The sequence below is a fragment of the Spea bombifrons genome, chromosome 6, assembly GCF_027358695.1.
Source record: "Spea bombifrons isolate aSpeBom1 chromosome 6, aSpeBom1.2.pri, whole genome shotgun sequence".
Lineage (NCBI taxonomy): Eukaryota > Metazoa > Chordata > Amphibia > Anura > Pelobatidae > Spea > Spea bombifrons.
The window spans coordinates 37692419-37707409 of NC_071092.1; the positions used below are offsets into that span (position 1 = coordinate 37692419).

General features: G+C 39.9%; 1 protein-coding gene across 1 annotated transcript in view; it reads left to right on the top strand.

Annotated features, from left to right (window-relative positions):
• LAMC1 (laminin subunit gamma 1) overlaps nucleotides 1–14991 on the top strand; it is a 44286-nt gene that overhangs the window by 12838 nt on the left and 16457 nt on the right. Inside the window, exon 2 of the mRNA XM_053468945.1 lies at nucleotides 14308–14612. Coding sequence (XP_053324920.1) covers nucleotides 14308–14612 — 305 coding nt within the window. The remainder of the gene's footprint in view (nucleotides 1–14307; nucleotides 14613–14991) is intronic.

Below are 14991 nucleotides of genomic sequence, written 5' to 3' on the forward strand. Positions count from 1 at the left end.
GGAAAATATAATTATAGTGACTCTTAAGCGTGGGGCCCATTTATCAAAACTCATTATTTACTTATCTGATAATTGTCTGAATTCCGTTTATCCTGCAGATCACTGGAGTTGGTTTTGGAGAGTTTGGTGTCTCAGATGTGCTTTTTCCCTATGTAATAACTTTGTTTCTCAGTGATAAATTTGAAATCTGTGGGGCTGTCTCTTGATGTAATTATATGGTAAAATGATACCTCTAAACGCCACATTCATTCAAATATTTAGGTGGAATTGTTAGATGGGCTAAGGGTTTTAGGGCAGGGTGGGCGAGTAGCACCCTTAGATAAGAGAACCATGTAGCCATTGATCACACAATGACCCACTGACCTACCCAGTGGCTTGTAGAACAATGCCTGGTATTAAAGGAGCACTGAAGGAGGAGAGGACTGGTAATTACACACACACATTAGTAACCCCTTGTAAACCTTTCAGTGCCTTTATAACAAACTGCGAACACCTATGGAGCTGAACGGCACATCCATACTAATTAGTGTGGAAAATTCATTTAACAGACTGTTACCGCTACCAGGGTCAAAACTTGGGGTGTTAATCATTCTGTTCTTCAAGTGTCATCAATGCAAAAAAAAAAAAAGAGATGTGCTTGATTTGCAAGTTGGATTTTTTTTTCTCCCTTTGTGTGCTAAAATCCCAGTTTGCATGGGCAGAGGGAGGCCCCCGATCCATTTGTAGATAGTAAACACACGAAGGGGATCTCTTTATGTGCTCACCTGCAGTGACATCATGAAAGTTAGCAGATGCTGTCATCACTTGCCAATCCTGTAACTCGGCACACTTTATGATCTAACAAAACAAGCTTTAAGGGCACAGAATATATTATGTGCTTGTCCTCTCCTGAACCTCTACTGAACTGTTCACCCACCTGGGGAAAGAAGTTTGTATTTTCTAATGATTACTATTGGTAATCATGAAACGATGGTCTTCGTGTAGGAGCAGCTATCAAACCATGTCTATTAACACCATTACCAGATAGCCCCTGTTACTACAGGCATCAGTGATTTCAGTGTAACTTCACAATATCCACTCTAGTTGAAACCTGGCCAACTTGTTTGATTACATTTATGTTACTTAGCGTTGTCTTTGTGTCATTTTCAATAATGCGTGTTTTGCAAACAATTTTGTTATGATTCTTCCTTAACTAAATTATCTGGGTGATTATTTATCATTATTTATTGCTTTCTATAACGCTGTCATATTCTGTACTGTAAAAAAGTAAAAAGTATCTGCCTGGCGCCGCAGCTTTCTTTTAGTGATGAATTACAACAGAATTCATACACTCTGGTTCATGCAACATTCTGTTTAAATATTAAACTACTACTACTACATTAAAAAAACTGTTGCTGCTTTACTTTAACATGTATTGGACTTTACATATGTGTTTTTGAATTTTGTAGTTTGAACATAGAAATCAGGGAGTTGCTGTCCCAGAAACAATGGCAGAGTAAACCTGACTTCACTTGCCTGCCTTTTCCATACACTTCCGGTTACGCACATTTTGCTGATAATGTGACCTCAGGCAAGCCGCTGTCACCTCTCTCCCTGCTTCTGAAAAGAATGTAGCCTCTGGCTATGTATGCTTAAGTCCCTTCCCTACTTCTCTATTGTGTAGCTTTTCATGAATGACAAAAGGAGGAAGCCAGAAAGGAGAGGGGAGGTTGTATAGAGAACCTCATGTTCTAACGCTATGAATTTATGGTTTTCACGAGGCAATGGACAAAACCCTTACCTTCTGATTGCCCCTCAACCTCCTAAGAGATTGTAATCTCATGGGTACTGGTCCCTTGTCTGCTTGTATGTTTTTTATTTTTATGTACATGTGCTTTAATGTTTGCTAACAGTGCTACTGAATCTGAAGACACTAAATAAGTAAAATGGAATATCCCTACCTGTAAGAATGTATGTACATGTTTTAGTGACTGACCTAAATAATCATACCTCTTTCTAAAAAGTTGGAGGGGGAGTGTTCTAAAGCTGGTACAGACTGCAAAAAATGACACACTCGCTTTTCATTCGATTTAATTAAGAAAAAAAGATTCACATTATTCAGTATTTTAATATTGTTCAGTTAACAAGGAAGTGTTAACCTGTATGATGACGTGTTTAACCCTTAATACCTTAGAGACGTTCATGTTGACAAGTTCAACTCTCCACCTGTATTTTTTTTGAACGTTATAGCAACCAAGACCCGTTGAACTACGAGTGTCCAGTCTCTGCGGATCGGAATGTGTTAAATTATGCACTTGGCCTTCTATTATATGTATGGTTGTGAATGTATACCTGTACATAGACACGGATCTATGCTGGCGGGAATGTGGCAAGGGTTTCTGGAGTGCCCCTTTAAATCAGATTGTACATTAACACAACATGAAGCTAGAATGTACTGATTTATTAGCTCGGCATCATGTCTCAGTAATTCTGTTTTAGTTGTGTTAAAACATGTGGAGACGTGATGTCAGAGCCATGGAACTTAAGAGGCGCGCTCTGAAAGATTCTCTAAATCTTCATACAACTGTCTCCTAGTCATGTACAGCTCAATATATTTACTTCTATACGTCCTATGCCAACCGTTGTGGTTGGATTATGGCCATTGTGGTAGTTCAGCAAGAGCTAGAGACCTTGCTGTTGCCAAACCCGGAATTATAACTTGGGTTATTGCATTTTATGTGGAGTAAAGTTTCTAATTTGCAATTTTAGAAGATGTGCTAAACCACAAGTTTCATGTGAAATTATTTCACTAATAAAAATATTATTCTGACGTTATTATGAGTTTCTCTTCAATGAAGGGCATCTCAGCCACTCAATTGCAGTTGGGCCTTTGTACTGCTTAGGGAACCACGGTATTAAAATGTTTCACCGTCACTTGGATAATGTTCCTGGTTCAATAAATAAATGTATCCCTACAGAATGATGATAAATGAATAAAGACGCACTGCAGGCGGTAGGAATGGAGAGGTTATAGCACATTCAGTTTATATAAAAGTGTGTGTGTATGTATATGTATGTGTGTATGTATGTATGTATATATATATATATATATATATATATAATACATATATTAGTGTATTTCTCATTTTCTGTAACAGTGTGTTATATATTTTCCTAGAATTGCTTGTCTGTTGTGTTTGGCTTGTCTCAGATTGGTTTAAATGTCTAGGAAATAAATGTCAACGTATACAATACAGACATACATGCACGCAAGCAGACATTCCTCTCGGGGGCTGGGTCCATAATCCACTGTTCATTATGGGCTGCTTTGTGTGTTACACTCTTGTTCCTGCCTTAAGAGTTTTGAATATTTACTGTGACACTGAGGCTCCATTGTGCGGCCTCCGTTTATACACAGAGAGTGTTCCAACGGAACGTTAGTAGCGGCCGAAACACAGGCAGTTGACCTCATGACACAAAGATTGCATTGGCAGTTAAATGTATTGCCTGCAACTAATATTTTCTCACGGAGACAGGCACTAGGTGTGTGTTTGTACATTAGGAGGGGGTGAGGAAGGCATGGGATCTGAAGTGGACAGGAAACATTAGACAGACCTTGTCTTCTTTTACTCTTTTAGTGCCAGATGAGTGAGCAGTATGTTAAAAGCCCCACCGTGGTGCATGCTTTTCTGGCACTAAAAAGGTTTACCGCATTCTTAAGACTCCCTACCCCCCCTCCAAACTTGCAATTTAATGTAAAAACACCTGGGGGAGATTTATCTTTGTGCTAGGGGCTACATTACAGCATATATTGATGGCTGGGGAGGCAAGCAATTAACTGGATCAAAGCGCTATTAACATTTGAATTCACACAAGTCTTTCCAGTGAAATGTGTCATTTGTACAAGCGTTCTAATTCGTCTATGTGAAGACCTATTACAGTTCTATGGAGGTTTTTTTAATTCATTTATTAGAATTAATCATAATAAGGTGCCATAAATTAGTCCTTAAAAGTGATTCAGTCTATCGTAAAAAAAAAAAAATTTCTTCCCTGAATTGGCGTATGCACTCATAAGACACGTTGATCATTCACTTTTTTCATGTGCCGTTCCCTCTGAGTATGTGCACTGTGTATTATTTTGCACTGAGATTTAATATTGATTGTAAAGTTTAACAAACATTTTTCCTGGCTGGGTGGAGAGAATTAATGTTGAGCCGCCGCTAGGTTAACCTGGTTAGAAATTAACTTGGCCTTACTATGCTCTCTGGAGCTACGCATACCTGTGATCTGTGGATGTGAAAGAACCTGCCACTTTTTACTAAATGTTTTCTATGTAAAATGTCACGACTATACAAAAATACAGTAAAATGATCGGCATTAGCAGATTTTGGAATTTTACATGCGCAACATAAGTTCCATAACGTCTGGGGGGGAAAAAGAGATCTCTGGGGTCCCAAAAATGTGTGTGACTTTGTTTTTTTTTTTCCACGTTGGCGCAATAAAAGGCATCAACTTTGACTGAAGGCCCCACATATACAACATGGCATGATGTGCAACAATACATGCTGTGAATACAGATCATTGACAATCCATAAGACAATAGTGGGCTTAGTAAGAAAAGGTCCATGGAGCACACAAAACTACTCATGTATATAATTCAATCTTAAGGATGTTAAAAGTGGTTAATGATTAAGGCTGCGGGATTTTTGTGTATAAATATAATTCCTTAGCAAGAAAAGACAGTCAGTGTGGTATAGTGTAATACTTTTATTATATTAAAAAAAAATCACTTTCTAGGCACTGACAGCTTTCAGATGAGCACACAGGAGGGAGCCGGACCATAAAGCTTAACCTTTATCTCTGCCGATAAAAGTAAGAGGACATGCCACATGAAGATTAAGTGTAGTCCGAGAAACCTCATCACAGCTAAAGTGAAGCCCTGCCTAACATATTTTTTCCAAGGGGTCTCACGCCCATAGATGTAAGCCATACCTATCAACTGGGTCACACTTTCCCGAGTGCATAAACGGTAGGAACCACTTGAGTAACCACGTTTTCACGGGCCTAGCAAGGTCAATGATTCTGTTCCATGGCATACAAACACAGACTTTTTGATCACTGACCTGAAAACTAATAAAAGTCACATCCCTTAATTACTGTGGCCATATATACACCAGTAAATAATAATTCTTTTAGTGGAGCCCTGGCCTGCACCATTGAACTGGATCATCTGCGACTGCACAGGAGTCCACGTGCTGCCAAGTTGTATTTTATTACAGGTTATAAACACATTTTCCGTACTCATTATTGTGGATTTTAGGGCTGTAGAACACGGTGATATTTATGCCCAGCAAACATTCTAAGCTCCTACGAAAGAGGGGCAGAGAGATTTGGGACCTTAAGAGGATGAGTTTGGCGTTCTCCATGAGAACATAAATGCAACGATTAACCAACAATAATATAATCACTCCTGCTGTAAGAAAATCTAGCTCATCACTTAATATTCTATTTTTTAAATCAAAGAAAATCAGAAACTTTCCCAGTCGGTCTAACCTCTCCTATAAAAATATTACTCTGAAACCTAAGATTGAAATATCAGGATGCTGTTTAATGAAAATATTTCCATAGTATTTCTATAAGTAAAGCTGTTAATTTTCAAACATCAAAGATCCCCTATTTGTGATCCCAAGACCTGTAAAGCATTGTGAATGTGTGTATAAAAATATGAAAAAGCAAATAAAAAGTACCAGTATTCAGTATTTTCGTTTTGTTTTCGTTACTTCACTGTAAAATTATTTCTTAGCCCAGGAATTTCCCAGTGATCCTTGTTACATTTTTGGCTTTGCTTTGTAGTCATCCTGAAGAGATGCCTCTCTAAGACGCGTATTCATTTCGCACAGCTCAATTACCTCTGCAGGGAGCGTCCTCCATGGAGCCACCTTCCGCTCTATATACTTTACCTTGGTGACTAAGGCTTATAAACATGTTAAGAAAGAAAAAATGAAACGGGAACTGCGGAACTAATCAACGCAGAGCTCGCCCCTGTCAGTCTCCCGTTTAGCTGAACACAAATAGAATGGGGGTGCTGCGGAAGCGGAGAAACGGGAAGCTATTTATCTTAAGTATTCTACAATATGGAAGCTATGTGAATGTTATAAATGTACCATAATGAGTAAAAGTGCCACACACAAGAAATTGTGCTACTGGCCAGCAACAGCCAGACAAACGTATTATTTGACAAGCAGAGGAGTTGATAGACACGTCGCTCCAGAGACCATGATGCTCAATGGTGGACGTCCCGCCTTTTTATGACTGGTATCTACGATTGCTACACACTCTTATAACTTGTATGCTTGTGTTATTGACTTATGATGCAATCTTATAGTACATGTAACATTAATGATGTGATGTATGCAATTGTCACAAACATGTGAGCAGAGAAGAATATGTTACCCCTTAGGGCCTGGCCTGGGGCTGATTACCGGGCCTCCAGAGCATCCTTTGATCTCAGGGTGGGAGGTAGTGGTTTTGGGCTAAGCGAAATATCCTTCCATTTCCTGCGTGCCTAGTACCTCTGCCATCTTTATTTCTTTTGAACCATAATTGTACAGATTTTCTTCAGTCTAGCGCAGTATATTGCATAGGATTGACAAAAGCAGATTTTTTCAACGTAATGTCTGCTAAAGGGTCCACTCATAAATCATGATTTAGTGATGGTCCAGGTTTCACGTGTTCAAAGCAGTAATTAGGTATGTCTGTGTAATCCATTCACACTGTTTGCCACCATTTTATTATTTTATCATGGTTAGTAGCTCCCATCAAATTGTTTAACTTTTATCTAGTATCAGATCTTTTTTTTTTTTTTCTTTTAACTTTTGAAAGTCTCTCATAATAAACTTATTTAATAATATAATGCATATTGGCAATTTGTATGCATCCTAGCTCTGTAGTGCAATCTTATCATACCACCCGTGGTAATTAACAGACTTCGTTAGCATTACCGCAAATAATCCGCTTGGTGTGGTGTTTCAGTAGCGAAAGTCATTTCTGACTCGTAGTGTTATTTAAACAGAGACGCTCTCATGGACACTTTGCACAGAATGTAAAATGATGGCGTAAGGTAAATCATGATGTGCTTCAGCGATCCCTGCAATGTACAGGGGGTTACCTACCCTTCATGCTTGTTGTTTCTACTATGGAACTGTAACATGTACCGGTTATACAAATAATTTTTTTCTTTTAACTAACAAATATATAGGTTGTGTGTTTAGTAGAAGTCCAGAATTTGCTTTTTTTAATTTGAAGCTCAGAGGTCAGTGGCTCCGGTGCAAAGACCAGTGGTGCCAGGAGGCCATGGTGGACAGTAAGTCCCCTTCATTTCTTCGGGGGTCGCACTACCCGCAGGGATATGCGGCTCCCTCCCTTCTCTCCCCCAGCCAAAAGGCCTAAGGGAGCACCAGATCCTCTAGGCCCTTCTTTGCAAGGGTTAGGGCCACTGAAATCGAGTTAAGAGTTAAGGGTGGGGTGTTCAGAAGACCTACCTAACCCCCCAACCAACAAAGCCGGGACCTTTTTAGGTGACCCTGCTCCCACATGGGATTTGCGGTAGTCTGTTCCTTTATCTGTGCCCTGTGCTGTGACCCAGTACAAGCCCCAAAATATCCCTGAAAAAAATTATGCACTGTGCAAAAAAGTGTGCAATTCATGTAGAAACTATATACAAAAAGTGCTTCCAGTGATTGGCAAAAGTCCAGAAATGCAGAATATGCCGTTTTCAATGTTTTATTGAAGTAGACTGACACATTTTATAGGGGGCCCGTCGCCAACCCATACCACAGTGAGTGGGAATAATTTTTTCTGTACATCATTGGTGCTCGTCTTAGATTGCGTCGCAAGGTAACCTTTACATATGTCTGTTAGATACATTATAATTATATACCCTTTCTGCCTTCCAGATTAGAAGAACTCTTGAAACATTCGGTGGAGCAGAGGTGCATCCCCTGTAAATAAATTATATATTAGGAGATGGGGTCAGTGGTGGAACACGCTGTTCCCTTAAAAATGAAAGATTTGCTGTGGGAACATGTAACTTCCACAAGGCCTTTCAATTTTAAAAATACACTTGCTCTCTTGGACAAGAAAATTCATTCTTCAAGTTCTAAAAAAAATTGCATGTTTAAAGGATGATGCATCTCACAAATTATTAGTTTCAAAGAGATTTACCGCAGGTAGAACATATCCTTTTAGAATGAACCGCTTGTCTTTCTCTAGCAGCCAACGTGTAGGGCCGGACCTTTAAACCACGACAAAGGGGACCAAGATGGGATTGATGGCCCAGCTCACTTTCCATATGTCAGTACATAGAGTCCTATATCACAATAATGGATTTTTATGTTCTCCGCTCAGTAGCTTTCCGTTATATATTAACCGTTTTAGAGTCTTGGAGGAATTCTGTGAATTTCTTTGGCTTTCTCACAGTAGAATAAAGGTACCACCCGATGCGCCAAACGTGACATGTATGTCGAATCTTCTCTGTCTTGCGTAACGTTTAATTGTTTCCCCCACCTCTGGGGGGCTTGCAGCTGCACACAAGATGTTAGCTTAGTCTGCGGTCAGATGGTTTAGGTTTAATGGGTTTCCTGTGCGGCTTCCTGCCAAACAAAAAGTACTCGTGATGAACTTAAAGATTACACTACGGTTAAAGAAGCAATGACGCTTACAAAAGAAGTCTTTATTGTACCGTACAACCGAAACAGGTTCTCTCTTTTATTCAGCCTTCTAAAACCAATGTTTATGTTAAGCTCCTTCTTTAATGTCCCTCCCTGGGCATCTTTCTGTTAGCTTCGTATACATTGCTCAACCTCAAGTAAATGGTAAAGATTACATGAAGTACAGGAACTATCTTCAACCAGAGGTTACAAGGACAAGGTTACTCCATGAAATGGAAAAGGATGTCTTTCAGGCATAATTAAATGTAATGGGTCTCTTCCAAGTTACTGAAGGGTATCTGGTACAATAGGATACAATGCACGCCAATCCACCACAAAATGTGATGTATACAATGACTTAACCCTGCTATGTAGCTTGGATCTTTATAAATATGAAAAAAGCATTGTCTACGTATTGATGGTAGCTATTCTTCTAAACATTTATTTTTGTTGATGGTTACAATTAGGATGTTAATTGCTGGTGCGTAGATATCAATCCTTCACAGCCTAAATAAAGGAACGGCTGCAGTAAATTAAAGCGGGAGAACGCCTTGTGGCATCCATTGGCATGGGAACAACTGGGGAGTTGCAATGAGAAGCATTAAATACACATTATAATCTGCGACAGGTTAGATGTGGGTTTGAGACACTCCCCCCCCCCCACACTATGGGAAACATTCTTGTCCTCTTCCTCCCTCTGTTACGGTAGAAGAGTCTCCTTCAAATGGCTGACCTTTCCAGCCATTCCATGTGTAACCCAGCCTATAACCAAGATCTTAAACCGTGCCGTAGGATCAGTCATAGGTTTAGGAGCTGCTCCCAGTGAATTGATCACTTAAGCTCAGCTGTGCTGAATTTTTCCCACCGCACCTCATATTAAACACAGACCATGGCTGGCACGTGTATGGGAAAAATCACCTTGCTTATCAAAGTGTTTTAAAAAAGTATGTTGAAATCCACATGTTGCACCGCGAGTGCTGAGGTTTTCAATAGTCCTCCGTGTGTAACAAATGTTTCCAACTCCCGTTAACAGCTGTGTGTACAGACCTTGTGAAGGTCTACTCTTTGATTTTCAGTTTGGTTTTCTCAGGGCTGGGGAATGATGGATTACTGTTTGTTGCTTATTCGTTAAGGGAGTTGGGGCTTCAATTATCACACAGCTTGATTTGTCAACATTGCACATAATTAGTCCCTTTCCAGGCTACAAATTTCCAGCATCCCGCAGCCCTCATCACTACTAAAAAACTGGCATCGTGCGGTGGGGGGCATAGCCCGGGAAAAAGAAAAAGCGTTTCATGCAAACAAACCAGGTTTTATAAAAATGTCCACCGTTTTATCCCCCATCCGCCGCTCCCAGGTCGGCGGCCTCTGATGAGAGCCGGCAGTAGAGTGAAGTACCTCTTGAAGAACGGTTACCTAACATTGCATTTTTCTTGCGATTTAAAAGATAAAAAGAGCCACCATGGGAGTTATGTATAAAGAGTAGTGGTGCAGTCCTCGTACCAACAAATATGTCCCTGCAAATTGCTACGTAACTAATCACATTAAAGGATATAGATATATATATATATAGATGTGTGTGTATTTTAGTCTGAATATGTTTGTCTAATTTTACTTATGCTCTGTACCAAATGACACTATATAAACAAATGGTAATAAAATATCTGTCAAAACCTCGTACCTATGACTACTGACGTTATACACCTGATCCTCAGCCTTTAATGTTTTATATTAATCAATGTATATATATGTGTGTATATATATATATATATATATATATATGTATATATATATATATATATATATATATATATGTGTGTATGTATATATATATATATGTGTGTATGTATATATATATATATATGTGTATGTATGTATGTATGTATGTATGTAAAATGCATATATCAACCTTGTGCATTCTTCCTGGTTTCAGCCAGATGGAGGTGGAACATTAGGCAGGAGTCTCTTTTCCCCAGTAATATTCCGTGTAGTAAAATGCATTGGAGTCTGAAATGCATGAGAAACCGCTCTCTATATCCTTTTAATTCCTTTTGAGCATGTTTTCCTTGAATCATGACGTGAACTGTGTAGGCGTGTATTTAGGTTACATACCCCCTCTGTGTCAGAGAAATAGGTTTGACGTGGAGGTCTAGCTGCTGGATGGATGTGCGATTTCATTTGTTACTGGTGCCAGTGACCACTTTGGTCCTGAGCTCTAATTAACATGATCAGTAGTGTATTTACCACTTCTCCATGAAACTCCCCCATGGCTCAATAACACTTGATCATGTTAGCAAATGTTGTGTGCGTGTGTATGTATATCCTGCATGTTATATTTAAGGTCCATGAAGGAGTTAAAGGTATCATGATCTTTACCAGGGGATAGGACATGTTAGATTTGTAAAGGACAGTGGCTTTCCAGTACATCAGAAACCATTACCCATGAAACCCACTTATCAGTTAGGTCATTGTTTGTTTTTAGAGATTAAGATGTGTTTGCAGTAGCTTTTGGCACCAAAATCCTCACAATAGCAATACTAGGAAGTGTGCAATGTATACTTTGTCCCCTCTGGGAAACATATCATAAAGAAGGAAAAACAGAGTCTCCAGGAGGGAAGGATATTTCCAGGATTTCTGCTAGACCGTCAACAGCATTGAATTAATAATTATCAGTCACCCACACAATTACGCAGAATTCAGGATAACATGCAAACCCAGGAATGTATCTACTAATTTTATTATCGTTTGGTCATCCCAAAGGGCCGGTTGTTAGATCTGTGTACACAAAACGCCGTTCCACTTCTCATACTTACTTCACCCACATGGTAGGCTGTGATCTTGGTAATTAGCCTGGATGATGAGGATGGAGAGGTGGTGATTCTGGTTGTGTCTCGAAAAACGGAGAAACCAAGAGCCTTATAAGACATGATTCCTGTTCTACTTGTAACATCATATTGTTTTACAGTTGGATTTAACCTCCAAGCCCAATGTATTGCCCAATTGGTAAATGTTTTTCATGATCTCATATACATAATACTGTTTCCATATAATCTTTCTAATACAGATTACACATGTGGCTAGTAAATTGATGGCATAAAATGATAGGGACATGGAATTCCATGGATTTTTTTTCATGAATATAAGCTCATTCTAATGGTATCATGTTAATTAATGTTCACAGAGAAATAGGTTTATGGTGAATGAGCAACTTTTCTTTATAATCATCCGTCATGTTCTGATTTATAGAGATACTGCGCTCAGCATTGTTGTCTGTCTGGAAGTTAAAGGCACGGGATTCACTTTGAATTGTGAGTGGACCCCTTTGAAATGTATTGTGGGGAACAGAAGATACCGGGTTATCTGCTGGAACGTTCCTATGATCCTAACTGGTTTTATGTGTTTTTCGCGTCTTTCTGGGAATGCGTATTATGACCAGACAGATTAGCATTTGGGTTTGTGCTTTCAGAACAGAGCATCAGACCTTGTGACTGGTTTACTCCGATATTCTGAGCCTTGACAAAATAGCAGGCATGTGAGGGTATAGCGGATGAGGTAGATGTGAGGAGCCGGCTGTTGTCAGATTCCACAAATAGCACATTCTGAGACAAGTGTCTGCTAATGGGGTTATAGCTATGTCTGCACAGGCCAGCGACTACGGACCACCCGTTTCTGTATGGCCTTAAACGGAAAAACTTCACTGAAACAATACAACGTGCCAGACAGTCTTTCATAATTACTGAATAGTACTGAATCTGGATGGATGTTGGTGGCAGTCTGGGTGTCCTCCCTCTATCTGTTGGGAATATTCTGAGCGAACGTCGCTTATACAGGGCTTGTGATTCTGGGTATTTTATCCGCATAATTCATAAAGACCCCACAGTCATAGTTACTGTGGCATTAACACATAGTTGCTTTCCAACTTAAATATATATAACCACATGGCAAGCTGCTGTTGAGTCCATTGCGATATTGGGCAACTGTCATGGAACGACAATCAATGCAGTTCCGATTGTGTATGCATATTGGCAGAGCTGGCTTTGGATCATGAACCCCACATCCCTGTAATAATTTAATATCTTTGCGACGTACACTTTTTTAAATTTGAGATCTCAAGGGTCACAGTGCCCTTTGTTCTCGTGGCCCTCAATGTGGCACAGATCTCACAGCCCAAATGTCTCACATGGACACTCTCTGCCTCTCTCAAAATGCAATATGGAATCTTAATTCGTATTCTTTTCTGCACCTGTTTGTCCCTTTTACTATTTTTTCCTCTGCTTACCGGCTCCCATGGAGTGCGTGGAATTTTGTTTAGTATAGTACACATCCTGAACAAGAGCGACCTCTAACCATCTGCGTCTGCACGGGGAAGTGGAGAACGACTCGGATACTTGCAGTGATCTGGTTAGGGGCCAGAAGCAGACATTGCGTGGGGGGTCTTTAAACGATAGCAGGGGAGCTGAAAGTTGGGTTTTGCACAGCAAGATGAAGGGTACACCATGGCACATCATGGATTACAATGCCCATATGGCATGGTGCTCGTTACTTGCTGTTGGGTGGTTTGTTTTTCTACCTTTTTTCTCATATCCTATTTTTGTTCCTCTGTTCTGTATTTGATGGGCAATTGGGCTTGTTAAAGTATGTCCACTTCAAGAGGATCTGGTCTCTGCTTTGCAGCTGGAGAGCGCTATATCTTCTGTCACAGGGGTTTAGGAATCTCGCTGAGCCGGTTATGGTCTGTCCGTAGGATTCTGGAGCTTGGACAGCAGCCGCTGGTACAGCTAGTTGACTTTGTATATATTCCTTCCATAAATCAACAATAGAACAGCTGGTTTGCAGCTGTGCAGATCATCCTGGGAACGTTCGTGCAGGACACTGGTGCCAGATGTTCTGTGAGATGATTGCGTGGGGGCGGCTGTCTACGTTGCTCCCATGTCTTTCGTTTGGTTTTGTGTCTTATTATTTTTTCATTTTTAATAGGGATTTTTTCTCCCTTAGTCATTTACTCTTCTAACTTCTGTTTCTTGAAGGGATCACTTTCTTTTGCGTTATTTCCCAATCTGAAGCCCCAGACATTCTACAAATTGGAAAGACTGACTTAATTACATTCAGTGCTTTTTAAGTCCTAGTTTCAATAACAAATGCAGTTTAGTTAAGTATTATCTCTAGCAAATTTTTTCCATGGCTGAAACTGCAGAAAATGTGCCTTGGGCAAGAATTCTAGCCTCTTAAACCCAGGTTTTATAAGTATAACTTGGATGGGGGAGACTTCATTTTTTGTAAGGGCAGTTCCAGTGAAAAGCACCTGTAAGGCTGTGTGCCAGTGGCATGGACTTTGGGCATCAATGGGAATGTACATCGGGAGGACATCAACACATTCTGCCACTTTATATACATTAAATGTGTGTGTGCCTGGCATCGTCTAGCAGTAGGCAGCCACCAGATGAGCTACTAAGCAGCATTTTCAGTCTAAAACGCTGTTTGGAATGGCAGAGACTGACGCAAACTCGATTTACCTTACTAATTGCGGAAATAGAAACCGTGCACCATGCCTCCTTCAAGGGGGGTACGAGACCGCAAATCCTCCTGAAACTCACGCCTTCCTATAACTGCTTCTTTTCAGGGAAGTCCTTTGACATCACTTACGTCCGCTTGAAGTTCCACACAAGCCGACCGGAAAGCTTTGTTTTATATAAAAGAACTCGAGAGGATGGTCCATGGATCCCGTACCAGTATTACAGCGGTTCCTGTGAGAACACGTACCTGAAGTCCAGCCGGGCCTTCATCCGCACTGGGGAGGACGAACAGCAGGCTCTTTGCACAGACGAATTTAGCGACATTTCTCCGCTGACGGGAGGGAATGTGGCCTTCTCTACACTGGAGGGCAGACCCAGCGCTTACAACTTTGACAATAGCCCCGTCTTACAGGTATGCCGACTTCAGAACTGTTCCAAATTTTAAAACGTGATGGGGTTGTATTATTTGGCATTAATATATTTATATATATATATTTTTTTTTTTTTTTTATTCATATCTTATAACAATATAATAACACACATTCACAATACAACGACCAAAACATCAACATAAAAAAAAAATCATATAATATATATATATATATATATATATATAATATCTTTGCAAAGCAATAAATTTAAAAAAAAAACAAAAAAAAAAAAACAGGTCTCTTGCATTTGCCAAATACTTTGTAATGGCGCACAATGTTCAATCAACAACATATTTTAAGGCCAGCTGCAGGTGGTGAACGAACATTCCAAGATCTGTTGTTTGTTAGTGTTGTGTTTTC